This window comes from Lissotriton vulgaris, chromosome 6, assembly GCF_964263255.1.
Source record: "Lissotriton vulgaris chromosome 6, aLisVul1.2, whole genome shotgun sequence".
NCBI classification, from domain to species: domain Eukaryota; kingdom Metazoa; phylum Chordata; class Amphibia; order Caudata; family Salamandridae; genus Lissotriton; species Lissotriton vulgaris.
In genome coordinates, this window is record NC_141694.1 from 1115275881 (window position 1) to 1115297299 (window position 21419).

The following is a 21419-nucleotide window of genomic DNA, read 5'->3' on the forward strand; positions in this document are numbered from 1 at the left end:
TGGTGGCCTTCGCCCGGACTCAGCCACGATTGCTAAAGTAAAGCGAGCGGTCATTCACTCCCTGGCGGGCTACGCCTCGCGACCGACCTCACCTTGATGGGACCCGCAACCTGGAGTTCTGCTTATGCCCCCGCAGCGGGAGTCCCTCCCTTTTCCTGTCAGTGCTGGAAGTTTTTCTGACCTATGGGCAGCCGGCCCCACGTTCCCACTAGTGTTAAATGGACATACCAAAAATGTACCCTTTTTTCAGTTTTGTAGTTTTTAATGTTACAGTTTTTTAGGTTTTTGGTTAATTTTTTCTTAGTCTCAGCTGGGGTCCGACCTGGTGATAAGGCAAGCACATCAATAACATAACACTTTTATTTGTAAAGCGCACGTTCACCTGGAGGCATCTTGGCGCTGAATAATAGATGTTTATTGTTACCCAACTCAATGGTACTAATTTTATCGACCTCAGATAGATGAAAGGCTGAGTGGACCTGCTGGGATTTGAACCTGTGACCAAACACAGGCCCCTGCAGTGGTCGCATTAGTCCACTGAGCCACCAGACCCGGCATACATAGTCTCTTATGGAAACGTGCACACTACGGCGGCATGTCCAGTCCCTCCCTTCCACATATATGGCCACTCCACAGCATGCTTGACCCCACCGATATGTCGCATAAAGTAAAAATACTTACATTAAACGTCAACGGTCTTAACCACCCTCTGAAACGGAGCTCTATATTATCTTGTTTATAACACACAGGATGCGGAGATATACCTATTGCAGGAGACCCACCTCCTTCCTAGAGACGAACACAGACTTCGCTCTCTAAACACTTTCTACATCAATGCTTCTCCTATAATAATTACATAAGAAATAAATGTGTGTGGGATTAAAAAAACAGTTTATTACAATTCAATAAAATCAATGTCATATAACATTAGTATTGCCGTACATACAAATAAAGGTTACAATTTTTGTTATGTAATTATTATGATTTCTGATATTATGATGGTTTCAATATATGTTTAAAATTGAGTAAAGCTGTATAAATATCTAGCGAACTGGCATTGTGAGTTGTATGGGCAATACACGTCAGGGCTTCTTAAGAGTTGAACCTTCTCGGGACCTCTCTAGTCTTGCACAACAAACACTAAAACACTACCCTCACTTCAACAGACATTTCCCTAGGATATTTATTTGATATGTATTTATTTATAAAGTTCCCAAATCACCCCCAAAGGGATATCTTCGCGCTATGGAGGAGCTACAATATGCCAAAGAGAGAGAAAGGATTTAGAACAGTGCCGTTTTGAGGAACCTTCTGAATTGAAGGTGATCAGGGCATTGCTGAAGATGAATGGTGAGTTGATTTCAATAAAAGGGAGCTAGGTGAAAAAACAGCTTTCCCACCCAAGCGTGGTTTTTTGATGGTGTTATGCCACTTGACTCCTTTCTTCTTTCCATTTCTTCTTCGAGGCATCGTGCCCGTCTTTCTCCATCTTCCTTTTCGTGAAGCGGTCAGATCATCTTGCTGTCCTTGTCTTCCTGACCAGGCTTCTCTGAACAGCGTGCACTCCGCCCGTTTCCTTCTGGTCTTGTCCTGGCTCTAGAACACTGTCTTCTTTCCACTCTTTGACTGGACCGGTCGCCGCGACCTTCTTCCTTTGACTGTTTTACTTCTGGTTCTTGATGAGTGTCGCGTCAGTCTTCTTCTGGTCCTCCTCCTGGATCCCTTGTGGGTCCTCTTCTGGACATCCGCTCCACGGACTTCTACTTCCCTCTGATCAGACCTCCTGCCAGGTCTCTCATCTCATTCTTTTCTTTGTGGGCGATCATCTGGCTTTATCTTCCTTGCGACCAGACTGGGTGGTCGGCTTTCTCTTCTTTGCGACCAGACTGAGTGGTCGGCTTTACCTTCTTTACGACCAGACTGGGCGGTCAGCTTTATTCTCCTTGCGACCAGACTGGGTGGTCGGCTTCCTCCTGGTGAATCCTCATGCTCCTGGTTGTCTGCGCAACCATTTTTTCCTTTTTGTCGCAGTTCGGTTGCTTTGGCGCGCTTCTGGATGCGCTCTTCGGTCGCTTCTGTGATTTGCTGCTTTGGGCTACTGTCTTGGCTTCTGCCCAGTGTCTGTGTAGTGCTTCACTGTCGTCTGCACTGCTGCGCATTTGCTTCATGCGCCTTTGCACTTTCCTGTTGCCGAGTTCCGGAACCACCGTCGGTTCGTGTGGTGGTGCTCCCGTCTTCGCCATACTGCTGCAGCGATGGTCTGTGGCCACCAGGCATCTCTGTTCTTTCTCCCGGCGTGACTTAAGTGCTTCTGGAGGGTTGCGCCACCACTCCGTCGATCTTCTCCTGGTGACTCCTTTTTGCGCGCAGATGGCTGCGCTCTTTGTTTGCATCTTTGGGAGCACTTGTTGCACATTTACTTCAGTGTCCTGTGTGGAGTCGTTGCACTCCTGGCGCGTTCCTCGCGTTTCTGGCGCGTTCCTCCGCCATCCCATTTTCGGTGGCGTTGTGCCATCGTAGCGTGACAAGTCTCTTGGGCACTCTGTTCTGTACGTGACAGTTCTCACTGTTCAGTGTTGGCTCTCTGTTTGTTTTGGTTTGCACTGGTGCTCTTTACCTTCGGTCAGGTATTGAGAGACAGCCTGTCCTGTGCTTTGCTCACATTATTGCAGCCATCGCACTGCTCATTGAGGCTGCTGGTGCTTGGATGACCTGCTTTATCTTACAGACAAGACTGCTCCTTTCCTTTGGGCGCTGCTGTGCTGTGCTCCTGTAGCGGTGCCTTGGCCTTCTTGCTGTCGGTCACAGCAACCTGGAGTGGTCTCTGAGCACCCTTGATGCTCCTCATCCATTGTTCCTGTTCTGTTGCACATTATTGGGACAGTGCGTGCATTATCGGTAAACAGCCACTAGGTGGCGCGGTGTCATTGTCTTTTACCGACGAAGGCAGCTTCTCACTAAGCATGGGCGGAAAATCCGTTCCGCTCGCGGATTTTGCGGATTTTCGGTAAATTCGCGATCCGCGAATGCTCGCGAATTTACCGAAAATCTGCAAATTCGCACCCAACGGATTTTTTTTTCTTGGTGATACAATTTTGCGTTGTGCGGCGTAAGTTCGCAATTGCGAACATGTAGGTGCGGCGGGCAGCAACTATCTCGCACTCGCGAAATTACAAACTTTGCAATTCTGCACAAGAAATCCACTAGCAAGCAGCATAGACCTTCTGAAAATGATGATTTTTATCAGAATAACTCCTCAGGTTGACATTTGCCTGCCCTTTTTTGGATTTGAGGCCTTTTGACTTTCTTTGGATCACTTTTGGATTAGAAATCAACTTTCACAAGTAAGTTTGTTTGGGGCATTACATTTGCTGTTCTGTAGAAAAACGAGTTTTGCTAAACTGAAAGCACTCAGCAGGTGCAAAAGTTCAAATTCATCATTAGTAACCATTCTCTGTAGTGCTTCCTGACTGGGGCCCCTCCAGAGTTCAGTTGCTAGTTGCAACAATTGTATGACCCTGCTCTGACCCTCACAGCCGGATCATAGAATAGCTACAAGTAGGCCACAAAGGTCCTGGAAAAAAAAATTGCACTGCAACAGAAAGCTAATGACAGATAAGGAAGCACTTGCCAGACTGGAATTTTAAAACAGTGACACATTAATAAATCAACCCCAAATTAATTCATGTCAGTTGAAGCAGGGCAGGTGTGCTTGCTTTTCCCCCCCATAATCTTCAGTGATGATGATGAACCAGAGGGTGGCATTGATGTACCAGAGGGTGGCATGGGTGAAACAGAGGGTGGCAGTGTTGAAACAGAGAGTGCTGTGAACCTGTGATGATGAACCAGAATTAGAAACAACATAGTCGCGACTGTTGCGTGCCGACAAGTAAGTTCGCAAATGCGAACTGGTACAAAATCCTCGCGTACTGGCAGGAACCCTTGCGAACACTATAAAAACAAAAAAATCTGCAAATTCGCGGATTTTGCAGATTGCGAGTTCGCTAATACGCAAATTTGCGAACGCCAGATTCGCAAAATTCGCCCATACTTACTTCTCACACCTGCGAACCTCGTGCTGCCGGACTCTCTCTGCTTTCACGGTGAGTGTCTGTTATATACGTTATCCCAGGTCATTCGGGGGGGTGGGCTCAATGCACGTTTGTCGCTCGGGGGGGGCACATTCATTGCTGGCCACTCCGATCAGCCGCCGCCCGCCCGCTGTCTCTGCCCTCGTTCTTCTCGCCCGCAGCAGCCTCTTAGTGTACAGGCTGCGCTGGGCGGGGGAGAGTCAGTGCGGCTGCTGGGCCCGGTCTTCTCTGCCTTGGGTAGTGTCCTGGACTCGGGCAATGCGGGAGGGTATGGCGCATGGACGCTGAGTTCTGGGGCAAACACTACTCCCCCTCTTGTGTCATTTTCTTCTCCTCAACCCCCACCGCCGCGGCCGCGCTCCTCATCCGCTGCACGTGGTGGGGAGGGCTGCACTACTCCCGGCGCTGCCTTGCTTCCAGGCTACATTCGTCGGGCACTTTTGATCGCAGGTGGGCTCCGCTTGTGCCTACACCCACAGCAGTCGCGTGGTCTTCTGCTCCTTTGCTGGGCATGGGCTGGCGTCAGGAGCGGGCAGCTCACTTAGGGTGACAAACTGGCATTGGTGCAAATTCAGGACGGTGCGTGTAAAAATTCAGGACAAAGGGTCAAAATTCAGGACACAAATTCAGGACAGGAGGTCAAAATTCAGGACAAAACTTCAGGGCAATTGGATACGTTTTACAGACACATCAGAGGTCGCGCAATAGTATATAAGTAAGCCCAGCCATATCCAAACATATTCAACCATTTGCAAACCTATCTATCATGTATCCTTCCATCTATCATTTCACTCATCCTTCCACTCATTCATCCTTTCACTCATCCATCCATTATCCATCCATCCACCCTTTCACCCTATCCATCTGTAGACTCATCCATCCACTCTTCTACCCATTCATCCATTCCCTCAATCATCCAGCCATTTACCCTTTCACCCATCCAGCCATCCTTTCACTTACTGTCCATCCACCCAGTCACTCATCCTTCCACACTTTCAGTCATCCATCCTCCCTTTCTCTCTCCATCGTCCCCGGTCTCCCTCCCCCCTGACAAGGAGCGCACAGCGGACAGGAGCGTTTCGCGCTCGCTGGAAAGCATTGCATTTTTAAATACCTTTTTCTTCCTTTTAGGTTGTTTTAGACCCTCGTTTCATCTCCCCCTTACTTGCACATAAATTGTGTCCTCACCGCCGTTTGGCGGGTTTGGTGCCTGGGGTGGGTCGGCCATCTTGGAGTGGGTTGAGGTGAGGTTGTACATCGGACAGCGCTTCATTGCGCATGCGCCAGCGGGGGAACGCCTATTTAAGGCGAGTCCCCGGTCTCCCTCCCCCCTGACAAGGAGCGCACAGCGGACAGGAGCGTTTCACGCTCGATGGAAAGCATTGCATTTTTAAATACCTTTTTCTTCCTTTTAGGTTGTTTTAGACCCTCGTTTCATCTCCCCCTTACTTGCACATAAATTGTGTCCTCACCGCCGTTTGGCGGGTTTGGTGCCTGGGGTGGGTCGGCCATCTTGGAGTGGGTTGAGGTGAGGTTGTACATCGGACAGCGCTTCATTGCGCATGCGCCAGCGGGGGAACGCCTATTTAAGGCGAGTCCCCGGTCTCCCTCCCCCCTGACAAGGAGCGCACAGCGGACAGGAGCGTTTCGCGCTCGCTGGAAAGCATTGTATTTTTAAATACCTTTTTCTTCCTTTTAGGTTGTTTTAGACCCTTGTTTCATCTCCCCCTTACTTGCACATAAATTGTGTCCTCACCGCCGTTTAGCGGGTTTGGTGCCTGGGGTGGGTCGGCCATCTTGGAGTGGGTTGAGGTGAGGTTGTACATCGGACAGCGCTTCATTGCGCATGCGCCAGCGGGGGAACGCCTATTTAAGGCGAGTCCCCGGTCTCCCTCCCCCCTGACAAGGAGCGCACAGCGGACAGGAGCGTTTCGCGCTCGCTGGAAAGCATTGCATTTTTAAATACCTTTTTCTTCCTTTTAGGTTGTTTTAGACCCTCGTTTCATCTCCCCGTTACTTGCACATAAATTGTGTCCTCACCGCCGTTTGGCGGGTTTGGTGCCTGGGGTGGGTCGGCCATCTTGGAGTAGGTTGAGGTGAGGTTGTACATCGGACAGCGCTTCATTGCGCATGCGCCAGCGGGGGAACGCCTATTTAAGGCGAGTCCCCGGTCTCCCTCCCCCCTGACAAGGAGCGCACAGCGGACAGGAGCGTTTCGCGCTCGCTGGAAAGCATTGCATTTTTAAAAACCTTTTTCTTCCTTTTAGGTTGTTTTAGACCCTCGTTTCATCTCCCCCTTACTTGCACATAAATTGTGTCCTCACCGCCGTTTGGCGGGTTTGGTGCCTGGGGTGGGTCGGCCATCTTGGAGTGGGTTGAGGTGAGGTTGTACATCGGACAGCGCTTCATTGCGCATGCGCCAGCGGGAGAACGCCTATTTAAGGCGAGTCCCCGGTCTCCCTCCCCCCTGACAAGGAGCGCACAGCGGACAGGAGCGTTTCGCGCTCGCTGGAAAGCATTGCATTTTTAAATACCTTTTTCTTCCTTTTAGGTTGTTTTAGACCCATGGTTTCATTTCCCCCTTACTTGCACATAAATTGTGTCCTCACCGCCGTTTGGCGGGTTTGGTGCCTGGGGTGGGTCGGCCATCTTGGAGTGGGTTGAGGTGAGGTTGTACATCGGACAGCGCTTCATTGCGCATGCGCCAGCGGGGGAACGCCTATTTAAGGCGAGTCCCCGGTCTCCCTCCCCCCTGACAAGGAGCGCACAGCGGACAGGAGCGTTTCGCGCTCGCTGGAAAGCATTGCATTTTTAAATACCTTTTTCTTCCTTTTAGGTTGTTTTAGACCCTCGTTTCATCTCCCCCTTGCTTGCACATAAATTGTGTCCTCACCGCCGTTTGGCGGGTTTGGTGCCTGGGGTGGGTCGGCCATCTTGGAGTGGGTTGAGGTGAGGTTGTACATCGGACAGCGCTTCATTGCGCATGCGCCAGCGGGGGAACGCCTATTTAAGGCGAGTCCCCGGTCTCCCTCCCCCCTGACAAGGAGCGCACAGCGGACAGGAGCGTTTCGCGCTCGCTGGAAAGCATTGCATTTTTAAATACCTTTTTCCTCCTTTTAGGTTGTTTTAGACCCTCGTTTCATCTCCCCCTTACTTGCACATAAATTGTGTCCTCACCGCCGTTTGGCGGGTTTGGTGCCTGGGGTGGGTCGGCCATCTTGGAGTGGGTTGAGGTGAGGTTGTACATCGGACAGCGCTTCATTGCGCATGCGCCAGCGAGGGAACGCCTATTTAAGGCGAGTCCCCGGTCTCCCTCCCCCCTGACAAGGAGCGCACAGCGGACAGGAGCGTTTCGCGCTCGCTGGAAAGCATTGCATTTTTAAATACCTTTTTCTTCCTTTTAGGTTGTTTTAGACCCTCGTTTCATCTCCCCCTTACTTGCACATAAATTGTGTCCTCACCGCCGTTTGGCAGGTTTGGTGCCTGGGGTGGGTCGGCCATCTTGGAGTGGGTTGAGGTGAGGTTGTACATCGGACAGCGCTTCATTGCGCATGCGCCAGCAGGGGAACGCCTATTTAAGGCGAGTCCCCGGTCTCCCTCCCCCCTGACAAGGAGCGCACAGCGGACAGGAGCGTTTCGCGCTCGCTGGAAAGCATTGCATTTTTAAATACCTTTTTCTTCCTTTTAGGTTGTTTTAGACCCTCGTTTCATCTCCCCCTTACTTGCACATAAATTGTGTCCTCACCGCCGTTTGGCGGGTTTGGTGCCTGGGGTGGGTCGGCCATCTTGGAGTGGGTTGAGGTGAGGTTGTACATCGGACAGCGCTTCATTGCGCATGCGCCAGCGGGGGAACGCCTATTTAAGGCGAGTCCCCGGTCTCCCTCGCCCCTGACAAGGAGCGCACAGCGGACAGGAGCGTTTCGCGCTCGCTGGAAAGCATTGCATTTTTAAATACCTTTTTCTTCCTTTTAGGTTGTTTTAGACCCTCGTTTCATCTCCCCCTTACTTGCACATAAATTGTGTCCTCACCGCCGTTTGGCGGGTTTGGTGCCTGGGGTGGGTCGGCCATCTTGGAGTGGGTTGAGGTAAGGTTGTACATCGGACAGCGCTTCATTGCGCATGCGCCAGCGGGGGAACGCCTATTTAAGGCGAGTCCCCGGTCTCACTCCCCCCTGACAAGGAGCGCACAGCGGACAGGAGCGTTTCGCGCTCGCTGGAAAGCATTGCATTTTTAAATACCTTTTTCTTCCTTTTAGGTTGTTTTAGACCCTCGTTTCATCTCCCCCTTACTTGCACATAAATTGTGTCCTCACCGCCGTTTGGCGGGTTTGGTGCCTGGGGTGGGTCGGCCATCTTGGAGTGGGTTGAGGTGAGGTTGTACATCGGACAGCGCTTCATTGCGCATGCGCCAGCGGGGGAACGCCTATTTAAGGCGAGTCCCCGGTCTCCCTCCCCCCTGACAAGGAGCGCACAGCGGACAGGAGCGTTTCGCGCTCGCTGGAAAGCATTGCATTTTTAAAAACCTTTTTCTTCCTTTTAGGTTGTTTTAGACCCTCGTTTCATCTCCCCCTTACTTGCACATAAATTGTGTCCTCACCGCCGTTTGGCGGGTTTGGTGCCTGGGGTGGGTCGGCCATCTTGGAGTGGGTTGAGGTGAGGTTCTACATCGGACAGCGCTTCATTGCGCATGCGCCAGCGGGGGAACGCCTATTTAAGGCGAGTCCCCGGTCTCCCTCCCCCCTGACAAGGAGCGCACAGCGGACAGGAGCGTTTCGCGCTCGCTGGAAAGCATTGCATTTTTAAATACCTTTTTCTTCCTTTTAGGTTGTTTTAGACCCTTGTTTCATCTCCCCCTTGCTTGCACATAAATTGTGTCCTCACCGCCGTTTGGCGGGTTTGGTGCCTGGGGTGGGTCGGCCATCTTGGAGTGGGTTGAGGTGAGGTTGTACATCGGACAGCGCTTCATTGCGCATGCGCCAGCAGGGGAACGCCTATTTAAGGCGAGTCCCCGGTCTCCATCCCCCCTGACAAGGAGCGCACAGCGGACAGGAGCGTTTCGCGCTCGCTGGAAAGCATTGCATTTTTAATTACCTTTTTCTTCCTTTTAGGTTGTTTTAGACCCTCGTTTCATCTCCCCCTTACTTGCACATAAATTGTGTCCTCACCGCCGTTTGGCGGGTTTGGTGCCTGGGGTGGGTCGGCCATCTTGGAGTGGGTTGAGGTGAGGTTGTACATCGGACAGCGCTTCATTGCGCATGCGCCAGCGGGGAACGCCTATTTAAGGCGAGTCCCCGGTCTCCCTCCCCCCTGACAAGGAGCGCACAGCGGACAGGAGCGTTTCGCGCTCGCTGGAAAGCATTGCATTTTTAAATACCTTTTTCTTCCTTTTAGGTTGTTTTAGACCCTCGTTTCATCTCTCCCTTACTTGCACATAAATTGTGTCCTCACCGCCGTTTGGCGGGTTTGGTGCCTGGGGTGGGTCGGCCATCTTGGAGTGGGTTGAGGTGAGGTTGTACATCGGACAGAGCTTCATTGCGCATGCGCCAGCGGGGGAACGCCTATTTAATGCTCCTCCCCTAGCGTAGCGGGATCGCGTAGCGGGCGTGCCTTCGCGTGGCCGGAGTCGTGCCAGAGTCCTGCCCGTCTGCGCCCGTCCGCGCTAAGGCCGTGCGGGTCGCTGCGGGAGCAGGGAAGCGGCTAGTATTCCATCTTTGTGTCGCTATGCTGGCATACTCTAGGGCATGGGTACTCACAAACTTTCTCTAGGGGGCCAAATTTACAGTGTGGTTTATGTCCGAGGGCCGCACTGGTGGGGGCGGGGTCAGTGGGGGAAGGGGCGGGGCTAGAGCAACAAGAAAAAAACTGTGACCATGAGGTTGATCACAGGTCCCCGCAGCGGACGCCTTCGTCCACTGAGCCACCAGATCCGGCATACACACATCTCTCTCTCTCTCTCTCTCTCTCTCTCTCTCTCTCTCTCTCTCTCTCTCTCTCTCTCTCTCTCTCTCTCTCTCTCGTTCTTTCTCTCCCTCACTCTCTCTCCCTCCCTCTCTCTCCCTCTGTCTCTCTGTCTCCATCTGTCTCCCTCACTCTGACTGCATCGCTCCCTCCCTCCCTCTGTCTCACTCCCTCTCTCCCTCTGTCTCACTCCCTCTCTCCCTCTGTCTCACTCTTTTTCTCCCTCTGTCTTGCTCACTCCCTCTCTCCCTCTGTCTCACTCACTCTGAATGTCTCACTCTCTATATCTCCCTCTCCATCTCTGTCTACCTCTCCATCTCTGTCTACCTCTCCATCTCTGTCTTCCTCTCCCTCACTCTGTTTCCCTCTCCCTCACTCTGTTTACCTCTCCCTCAGTTTCCCTCTCTCACACTCTGTTTCCCTCTCCCTCAGTTTCCCTCTCTCTCACTCTGTTTCCCTCTCCCTCAGTTTCCCTCTCTCTCACTCTGTTTCCCTCTCCCTCACTCTGTTTCCCTCTCCCTCAGTTTCCCTCTCCCTCACTCTGTTTCCCTCTCCCTCCTTCCCTTTCCCTCAGTCTCCCTCTCTCTCCCTCCCTCACTCTGTCTCCCTCCCTCACTCTGTCTCCCTCCCTCACTATGTCTCCCTCCCTCACTCTTAGCGGGCTCCCTCACTCTTAGCGGGCTCCCTCACTCTTAGCGGGTTCCCTCACTCTTGGCGGGCTCCCTTACTCTCCTTCCCTCTCCCTCCTTCCCTTTCCCTCCCTCACTCTCCTTCCCTCACTCTCTCCTTCCCTCGCTCTCTCCTTCCCTCGCCCTCCCTCTCCCCTCGCCCTCCCTCTCTCCTCGCCCTCACTCTCTCCTTCCCTCACTCTCTCCTTCCCTCACTCTCTCCTCCTTCACTCTCTCCTCCCTCACTCTCTCCTCCCTCGCTCTCCCTCCCTCACTCTCCTTCCCTCTCTCTCTCCTTCCCACTCCCTCCTTCCCTCACTCTCCCTCACTCTCTCCTTCCCTAACTCTCCTTCCCTCTCCCTCCTTCACTCTCCCTCCCTCTCTCCTTCGCTCCCTCTCTCCTTCCTTCCCTCTCTCCTTCCCTCACTCACTCTCTCCTTCCCTCGCCCTCCCTCTCCCTCGTCCTCTCCTCGCCCTCACTCTCTCCTTCCCTCACTCTCTCCTTCCCTCACTCTCCCTCCCTCACTCTCCCTCCCTCTCCCTCCCACGCTCTCCTTCCCTCGCTCTCTCCTTCCTTCGCTCTCTCCTTCCTCCCCCTCCTTCCCTCCCCCTCCTTCCATCCCCCTCCTTCACTCTCCCTCCTTCCCTCACTCTCCCTCACTCTCTCTCTCTCCCTCCCTCGCTCTCTCCCTCCCTCACTCTCTCCCTTCCTCGCTCTCTCCTTCCCTCGCTCGCTCCTTCCCTTGCTCTCCCTCCCTCTCCCTCGTCCTCCCTCTCCCTCGACCTTTCTCTCCCTCACTCTCTCCTTCCCTCGCTCTCTCCCTCCCTCACTCTCTCCTTCCCTCGCTCTCTCCTTCCCTCATTCTCCTTCCCTCTCCCTCCCTCACTCTCCCTCCCTCACTCTCCTTCCCTCACTCTCTCCTTCCCTCACTCTCTCCTTCCCTTGCTCTCCCTCCCTCTCCCTCGTCCTCCCTCTCCTTCGTCCTCACTCTCTCCTTCCCTCGCTCTACCTCTCCCTCACTCTCCTGCCCTCACTCTCCTGCCCTCACTCTCCTGCCATCACTCTCCTGCCATCACTCTCCCTCACTCTCCTTCCCTCCCTCTCCCTCCCCGTCTCTCGCCCTCCCTTTCCCTCCCTGTCTCCCTCCCTCCACCTTGCCCGTGTGTGCCCGGGCTGAGACAGCTTCTGGGCAGGCACACCCACAAACACAGCCTCACCGGAGCACTTCACACGCCTTCAAAAGACACTTCGTATGTTAATGAGGCTTTGTCACCTCTTAGCCCCCCTGCAGCCCCACTCTGACTACGAAGGGAATCGCCCGGCCCCCACAGAGCAGCAGTCTGAGTCGCGCTGCCGCAGGGGTTTTTGCTGACACTGTAAAAAAAAAAAAAAAATTAAACACGGGTACATGTCTGCAAGGTCCGCGGGCCGCCAGGGAAGGCTTGCCGGGCCGCCCCTGGCCCGCGGGCCGTACTATGAGTACCCGTGCTCTAGGGAGAGCCTGTATTCCATCGGCCAGGTGAGTCACAGTTGCACCCTACCGCCTGTGCATCCGCTATGTGGCCCATACCATTGCCCCTGTAATGGTTGGGTTCTTGGCCCTCCGAGGCCCCTCCCTCGGAAAAACTCTTCAGATGTTCGCCGCATTAGAGATGTCCCATCCTCTTTGCGGATTTTGAACCTGAATGTCAGGTCGGCTTTGAAACACCACCAGAACATCTATGACCTCATTGAGGAGGAAGCCCCAGATATATTTGCCATTACTGAAACCTGGCTCCAGGAAGCGGATGCTGCTATTTCTAATCTAGCTTGCCCCCCTGGCTATTCTATGTACACCTTGAATAGATCTTCCAGAGGTGGGGGTATAGCTCTTATAGTTAGGTCCAGCTTTTCCTGTGTGTGGAGTGGCCTCAATATTTCCGGGTGTGAAAGTGCCTCTTTTAAGGTCTCTGTCAGCCCTGAGTTCACGCTTTCCGGGATGGTCGTTTACCGTCCGCCCGGTAGTGATGTGGTGTTTAGAAATGCTTTCCCTGACATTGTTGGCCCTTTGGTCGCAGACTGCGCCAACTTTTCCATCATGGGTGATTTGAACTTGCATTTCGACACCCTCTCAAGTCTGACAGCACGTTCTATTTCCTCTGATCTAGAGGCCTTTCAGCTTTCCCAGCTGGCCTCCCAGCCTACCCATACGGGGGGGGGCATATTTTAGATCCCTTCTTCACCAATCTGCCGGAGATTAAAATCACCTCTATCTTACCGGTAGAATGGACAGACCACTTTTTGGTATCCATTCTTTGTCCTGTCTCAGCCACCCCTTCCATCTCTTCGGCCAGACAGGTACCTAGGAGGGCCTGGAAGAAACTTAGGCTAGAAGATTTCCATCATCTTCTATTAGAGGAGCCGTTGGGTCCTTTGACAGACGTGGAAAAAAGGGTACGACCTTTTTTGTTCCTAGGGCTCTGGACTCTCTGATACCTATTGTATCGACTAAAATCAACTCTAGAGAGTCGAGCCCCTGGTATGATGGCGCTCTACGTGCCCTGAAGGGCGCCTGTAGACGGGCGGAGAGGGCATGGCGGAAGACCTATGGGGCTGATTTAAAAGCTGAATACGCCAGGTCCGTTAAGCTCTACCACCGGGCTATCTGTCGTGCCCGAGCAGCTTTCTATGCCGCAGAATTCCGGAACAGTACCAATCCGTCGAAGGCCATTTTCAAGGCCGTAAAAGATCTTATGGCAAAGCGGACTACCTCTACGACCGTAAGTTCCAATTCCCACTGCGAATCCCTTGCCTCTTATTTCTTGGGGAAAATCCAAGCAATTTATCGGGCATTCCCTAGCATTGGGTTCAGTCGGGAAAGTTCCAGCGGGACACCTCATCAGACTACCCTGCTTTCCTTCCCCCCTCTTACCTCGGATGGGTTCGACAAACTTGCGTTGCAAGTTAAATCTGGATCCCCATCTGACCCAGTAAGACCTGCTCTCTTTCGAGATCAGACTTTTATGGGACGCTCTGCTGTGCGTTCCCTCGTCAACCTTTCCTTGGAATCGGGAGTAGTTCCAGCTAAGTGGAAGCAGGCTGTGGTGTCCCCAATCATCAAAAAGCCCTCCCTGGACCCGTCTAAGCCTGAAAGTTACCGTCCCATCTCGTTGCTACCCTGGCCGGCAAAGATCACAGAGGCCCATGTCAATCTGGCCCTGTCAGAACATCTTGCCCGGACCAACGCCCTCGACGCCACACAAAATGGCTTCCGTGCTGGCCACAGCACGGAGACCGCTTTACTTGTGATGGTGGAACATCTCCGTGCGAGGCTGGATGCTGGTCAAACGGCGGCGCTGATATTGTTAGACCTTAGCGCCGCCTTTGACACGGTATCTCACAGCATCCTCCTGCATCGGCTTGAGGAGAATGGCCAGGCGTTGCAATGGTTCCGCTCCTTCCTCGATGATCGTTCCTTCTGTGTTGCCGTCCCTCCCTTCAAGTCCAATTTCCAACCTCTGACCATGGGGGTTCCGCAGGGGTCCTCGCTGAGTCCCACGTTGTTCAACCTTTACGTGAGACCGCTGGCTGATGTCGCTAGGCAGTGGGGCCTAACCTTGGTCTCATATGCCGACGACACACAGCTGGCGGTTACTCTCAGCGGGGACGCGGAGCAAGAGGCCCCCAGGTTTCAGTCTGGACTGAAGGCGGTGGCCAGCTGGTTCACAGGAAACTGTCTCCAGCTCAATGCCACTAAAACAGAGGTGATGGTTGTCGGTAGGGGAGTGGAGCTGTGGGGTGACCAATGGTGGCCTTCTGAGCTGGGACCCACTCTGACCTCGGTGTCGGAGGTGAAAAATCTGGGGGTCTGGCTGGACGCGGGCCTCTCCTTTGTAGGGCACACCAAAAAAACAGCTGCCTGCTGCTTTGGTCTGTTAAGAGGTTTGAGACCTGTTCTTAAATTCTTCGATGCCCCAACCAGGCAGTTGGTGATCCAGGCAACTATCATCTCTCGCCTGGATTACGCTAGCTCTCTCCTGGCTGGGGCCAACCAGGCTGAGTTAACTCGCCTGCAGTGGGTCCAGAACGCTGCGGCTAGAGCTATTGTTGGCCTGCCCAGATTCTGTTCGGTGGCAAATGTCCTTCGCTCTCTACACTGGCTCCCAGTGAGAAAGCGTATTCTCTTTAAGGTCCTTTGTCTTACCTTCAAGATCTTGAGAGGTATAGGCCCTGAAATCTTGTCCAGCTGTCTCTCCTTCTATGTCCCCACCGTACCCTCCGTTCCCAGGGCCTGGCCCTCGCTGTAGTCCCCAGATTCAGACTCAGCCGTATGGGGGTTCGTTCTTTCAGCGTAAAAGCTGCATCAGCTTGGAACTCCCTCCCTGTTGAAATTCGTTTGCTGGAGGACCTCCTGACTTTCCGGAGGGCTATAAAAACATTCTTGTTTTAGCTGCCTCTTTTACACCTTCATTTCCCTGTTGTGTTATGTTTCTCCTTGTCTCTGCGCCGGGACGCTCCTTGGCTGGAGTATCTGTGCGCATAATAATTTAATATAACATAATATAACATAACTTAGCAATCCTTCCTTCCATCCATCAACCCACCCACCCATCTACTTATCCACTCATGAATCCATCCATTGACCCTATCACTCATCCATCCTTTCTCTCATCCATTTATCCTTTCACACCTTCTCTCATCTATTCATCCTTTTGGCCATCTACTTTCCTTTTCACTCACTCACTCACTCATCCACCCTTTCGCTCATCTGTCCATCCATTCACCCTTGCACTTATCAGTTCATCAATCAATCCATCCATCATTTCACTCATGCACCACCCACTCACTCACTCACTCAGCATCCACCTTTTCACTCATCCATCCTTTCACTCATTCATCCATCCACCCTTTAACCCATCCAGCTACCCTTCCACCCAAACATCCAGCTATTTACCTTTTCTCTCTTCCATCCTTCCACTCACTCATCTATCCATCCATCCTCTCATTATCCATGTATTCAATATTTCATTCATCCTTTCACTAATTCATCTAGCCATCCCTTCACTTGCTCACTCGCCAACCTTTTTGTATTAATTTTGAGCTGAGCCTTTTTGAGAAGAGGTCCATCAAGAACTTCACCCTCGCTGCAGGAGCCATTCCAGGACTGGGACAGAAGCCTCCAAGGGCAGAGACAGGATCGACAGGAGCCATCACAGGCGGGGGTGGGGGGGATGGGGCAGGAGCCACCACATGGGGGGACAGGAGCCATCACCAGGGGGGGCAGGCAGGACCCATCATAGGAGGGGGAACAGGATCCACCAGGGTGGGCACAGAGGGTGGGCATGCAGTATTCTGGTATCATCTTAGTCTCTTCCAGGGTGGGGTAGGGCTCCTCACCCCGTCTTGTCCAAAATGTTAGTTTTGCCATCCCCCACTGTGATGTACAGTACAAAGGAGATACTCCAAGAGAACTGATTTATCTGATTGTCCTCCATACTTTGTTAACCAGTGTGGGTGCGATTGTGCCATTTCTTTATTTTCTTACCATATAGACTGCATGTTTGAAGAACCGAGGTTAGCTTACAATCTAGTGACAGTAATTACGCTCTGTGAAGAGAACCACGTACTGCCTCGGTGTAATCAGGGCAGGTTCTATGATGTTTGGGGCCCTGGGAAGAAATGGAATGTGGGAAGCCCCTCTAAATTGCGGAGACATGGCGCATTAAGGGCTGTTTGCATCTGAATAGATGCCCCGCTCCTGAAGCTGCCGCCCCCCCTCTCAGTCACCTTCAAGCATGCACCTCTTAACAGCTCATCAAGGGCTGGAGGTGTGAGGGTTGCCACCCCGCTGTGCCTCTCCAACTCTGCTGGGTATGTGAGCTTTTGTACTGCCTCGGAGTCTGTTACACCCGACCTCAGCATCGGAGTCAAGAAGGGAGGTGGGTGGAAGCTGCGCCGGCTTCCGGTGCCTTGTTAAAATTACGGACAAATGGCGTCCGTTAAAAGATCCCTCACGGACAACGGACAGATGCCCGAAATTACAGACTGTCCGTGAAATTTACGGACGGTTGGTCACCCTAAGCTCACTGCCGGTCACGCACGGGGTGGGAGTAGAGCTGCTTCCAGTGCGCAGCAGGGCCTCACACGGGTCAGTGTTTCTTCACGTTTGGCGCGGCGGCCAGCCATTCGCTTTGAAGGCCCCCACCCTTGCAGCAGACTTTTCGCACCACGGGCTGCGCAAAGGGGGTGCCGGCGCTGCTCTGCTTAGCTGCGGGTGGGCTCCACTTCGGCTCTCACGCTCCCTCACAGCCAACATGGGTGGGCTCCGGTCGGTCCGCTCTGCAGTTGCGGCTGCTCACCTTCGGCCGGCGGGCCTCTTTGTCACTGCCGATGCGGGTGGGCTCCGCTCGGCTCGTACTCTTCCCTGCCGGGCATTACTCGATCGCGGCCGATGCGGATGGGCTCCGCTCGGCTCGTACTCTTCCCTGCCGGGATTACTCGATCGTGGCCGACGCGGGTGGGCTCCGGTCGGTTAGCTCTTCTACCCTTGGGCACTTCCTCGCAGGGGCGGCTGCGCACAGGCACACGAGGTACAGTGTGGGCTCCTGGTCACCTCGTCTTTGTGATACAGGCCCGGGGCTCTTCACATGCCTCACGGGCCTTCGGGCGGCGCCTCAATGTCTCACCGGGGGTGCCCTCTAGGCAGGCAGCTCTCTCTCCCTTTTCCCAGATTGTCAGCTGTGCACCCGGGGCACAGCTTCCGCCTCATCGCCCTTGTAGAGTTGGGCCCTAGGCCCCCATTCTGTAGATCAGGGAGACACAGGGTAGTGGGTTAGCAAACTGGCCTCGAGCACGTGTGCTCGGCCTCCTTTATTCTCCGGGTCACCTGACTCGTGACGCCTGGTGGGTGGGTGTATATTGTGGGTTACACTTCCCAAAAGACTAGAACATGTCTAGCAGGACACTACAAGGAGCAGTGGCATACATTGGGGGGATCTTAGGGGCACAATGTGATATACTTTTTAAATTTAAGAAAAACAGCTCCCCTACTCTTTGTAAAAAGGGTAATTCCGAGAGTTGGAATGTTGCAGCTGAAATGTAAGGCGGGAGTCTCCTGTGCTGTGAAACCGAGGGAGGGGCACACAGCTAAACAAGCCTTCTCACCAGAAAGCCTGTTTGCCTGAAAGAAATGTAAATGTGCACAACTAGTTAGTCTGTAAATATAAAGGGTGCTTGGAGGCCGTATTGGCTTTAAGTAATGGAATCACTTGAAGCTTCCTGATGACACAAGCTTATTCTTTTGGAGTGAACTTGCAGGGGAGTTACCAGCTGAGATGTGAAGTGTTTGCTTTTAAAGGAAAGCTATAAAAAAAATTACTTTGTACAATCTGGGTATTACTAAGAACTATATTTGGGAACACTTTTTTATCTTAAACATTTTTGCACATTTTGCAACAGCCTACCATACAGTGTGTAATGTCAGTTTAAATTAATGGCTTACATAATCACCGTGCTTTCTGTGGCAGGCAGGGACCTCCTAGCACTAAAAACACACAAGTCTCCATTCTCCAGTGCACCAACCAGAGTTCAATTATGCGGCTCTCTGGTAAAACACACAGAACCTCTGCAGTGCACTGACTGATAAGAGGTTTCACAATGTACAAAAGTCAATTCCTCTCTGATTTACTCAACTTGTATTTATTTGTCATTTAGGCTGTGCCTTATTTTACATGTGTAGTTACCTGAATGAGAAAGACAAAAAGAAATTAAGGAATATTTTTTATTTTTTTAGCCATGCCTTTGACGCAGCCCCCAAGCTCACTCATCCCGTCCACTTTGTGCACAGCATCACAGTTCCCATACGTTTTTTAATGCACTTTGTCTACCGGTTTGGAGGTAGAAGTGTCACTTGCCCCTGAGGTACCTTTGACATTTGATAAAACTGGCGGCTTCAGGCTAAATATCTTCGATGCGTGAAAACAAACCCGTTGGATTCCACTCAAGAAGAGCTCATTCATTGCATGCTTCCAACCAAGATGGCAACTGAAACTATTTTGACTATTAGAAAAAATAACTCCAGTCAGACGATTTACCTGGACACGAGGACCAGGGCTGCGGTAAGTACTATAGAACAATGGGCGAAAGCAGTGGCGGTTGCCAGCTATGTGGAGTGGTGAGTTAGGCACCCCGTTGCTGAAAATACATCACATAAAAGAAGAAAATAAACCACTTACCTGGCTGCAATCCTCGCTCTGGTCCCAATGTTTTTCTTTCCTGCCGAATGAGCCCAGCCAACTCCTTTAACTAATCCTGGCTCTCATGCAGACAACTGGGTGGAGAGCTTCAAAGTGCGCATGTGACTTTGGCCAGCGCAGACAGCCGGCCAAAGTGACATACACACTTTGGAGCATCCAGCCTGCCACTGCTCCTGTTCTCTGCTATTAATCGGCAGCAGAGGACACGCTACGTATGTCTCTGAGCTCGGAGCTGGCTAGCTGCTGCAGCGTGCACAACTGGCAATGACATCTTTTCATTGCCATTTTATTTTTTTGTCGCAGCGGGCGGGGAGGTGACTCTCCCCCCTCCCAAGTGAAGAAGCCGCCGCTGCACTAAAGTCACAAGAGGGTAATTTTTGCTCAGAAAAAATCTGCTTTTTCTAAGTGATTAAACATGTTCAACAATTCTTTACAAATCACTGCTTATTACTACGGGATGATGGTTGACAAAACTCGGAAGCTTCTCTTGCCCATAAAAAAATCTTTAGGAAACGAAGAAGAGTAAGAATCTTAGCAAGATTCTTAGCATTTGATAATTGTCTGAAAAACAAAGTACAGAAAAAAGAAATTTGAGATATGAGCATCAATTTGACCATGGTCTCAGGAGAATACCTGTGTATCAATCCACTTAGCGCCTTCTGGAGAATGCTCCACTCTCCCATAGAAATGCACCGGAAGCATGTACTCTGGACGGGCTTTTTCCCAGGGATTGCCATAGCGCAACCAGTCGTCAGCCTCTTCGACCTAATGAAAGAGAAGAAAAAAGGTTACTAGCAAAAAAATTAGGGTTTTACTTTCACCTGAAAAGAATTGTGCACTAATTGGATACATGTAGTGCTCAGTGTCTGATTTTGAGGAGGGCAGAATACCACATCCGGGCAACAAGTAATCAAACCGTTCTTTAATGAGATGCTTCCATAAGGACATCCCGCTGCAAGAGACATCTCTCTTCTCCATTGGGTCAACCATGGTGTGGTGCTATCGTCACCAAACATGTTGACGATCCCAGTTAAAGACCACCATGGACAATAGTGCAGATTTCTAAAGGTTAGATTGTTCCCAGCATGTCAAAGAGACAAGATGTGTGGACATTGCTAAGAAATGGGCAGCAAAACTCACCATCTAACATGCGGAATTTCAACCAAAGGCACAATTTTGCCACCCCACACAAAAAGTGCTCTCTTTTCATGGTAGAAGCAGCCCCTGTGATAAGGAAACTGGCACCTCAAGAAGGAGAAGTCAAAATGCAGCAGAATTCCTACTGTCACAGTGGCAGAGAACACACATCTGCCACACGGGCAGATAGATATTCTTTTGGCAAAACTCTAAATCTGCCTGCACATATCCTTTTGTGGATTTGTATCATTCTGGCCAGGGGTATGAAGCGCCAAACAAATGCAATCATTGTGCAATACAATCAGTGACAATTAATGAATGTTTGTCCACTTGCAACAGTGGTGGGAGAATATAGCTGCTGGCAGAGCATGTTATAATGAAACAGAAAAATAGAACGGTGGTGGGAGAACATAGCTGCTGGCAGAGCATGTTATAATGAAACAGAAAAATAGAACGGTGGTGGGAGAACATAGCTGCTGGCAGAGCATGTTATAATGAAACAGAAAAATATAACCATTTGATACAGTAATACATTTACATTTGTTCTAGGGAAAAATACATCAACAGGTCATGGGCTTGGTTTTGAGGTGATCTTGATGGTACATTATACATACCCAGCATAACCATATGTGTAATTTTAAAAGCCAGAATTACCAAGGCTATATTGCAACATGAAATCAGGAATCCCACCATTCAAGGACTTGCCGCTTTTGACATGAATCAATGGATTTTACTTCTCTTCTTTATATTAGTTCCTCAGACGGTAAACAATGAAGTCATCCATGTAATATATTACAACACAAACTGCTGATTGAAAAGGAATATTTATTCGTTTTTACTTCATGTGCTCTTACATATCCTTGCTATGATGAAAAGTAAATAATGTCTGCTACAGATTTATTTCCCAGAGAATCACTCTAAACTGTTGAAGGACTGGGTTCTTTAGGACCCAGCGGTGCCAGGGGACAACACCTGAAACCTTCGTGGGTAACCTGCTCCGGCGTACGAATGACAGAGACACGGGACACTTCCTTCGGCGTCAAAGATTCAAGGTTTATTTACTGCAGGGAAACACAGAAGTCACAGGAAGTACAACAAGTGTAGTTCGGGGAGACTGCTTCAAATTGGGTCTGTGAATCGCTCCTTTTATACAGAATTCTCCCATAGGTTTACATAGCACACAAAGGTTTACAACCCGGTTCCCACAATTATCCCCGAGAGGGGTCGCTTTGGTCACTTTGATACTCATAAGGTCCGGAACATAAGTGCGGAAACATTTGGCGGTTCCCAACTGTAAAAACCCATCTTCCCACCATTAGTACATTCCAAT

The 21419-nt window shown here is 51.4% G+C and overlaps 1 protein-coding gene across 1 annotated transcript in view; it reads right to left on the reverse strand.

Moving 5' to 3' along the window:
• PYGB (glycogen phosphorylase B) overlaps window positions 1-21419 on the reverse strand; it is a 684627-nt gene that overhangs the window by 385373 nt on the left and 277835 nt on the right. Inside the window, exon 5 of the mRNA XM_086927201.1 lies at window positions 19586-19717. Within this exon, the coding sequence (XP_086783327.1) occupies window positions 19586-19717 (132 nt within the window). The remainder of the gene's footprint in view (window positions 1-19585; window positions 19718-21419) is intronic.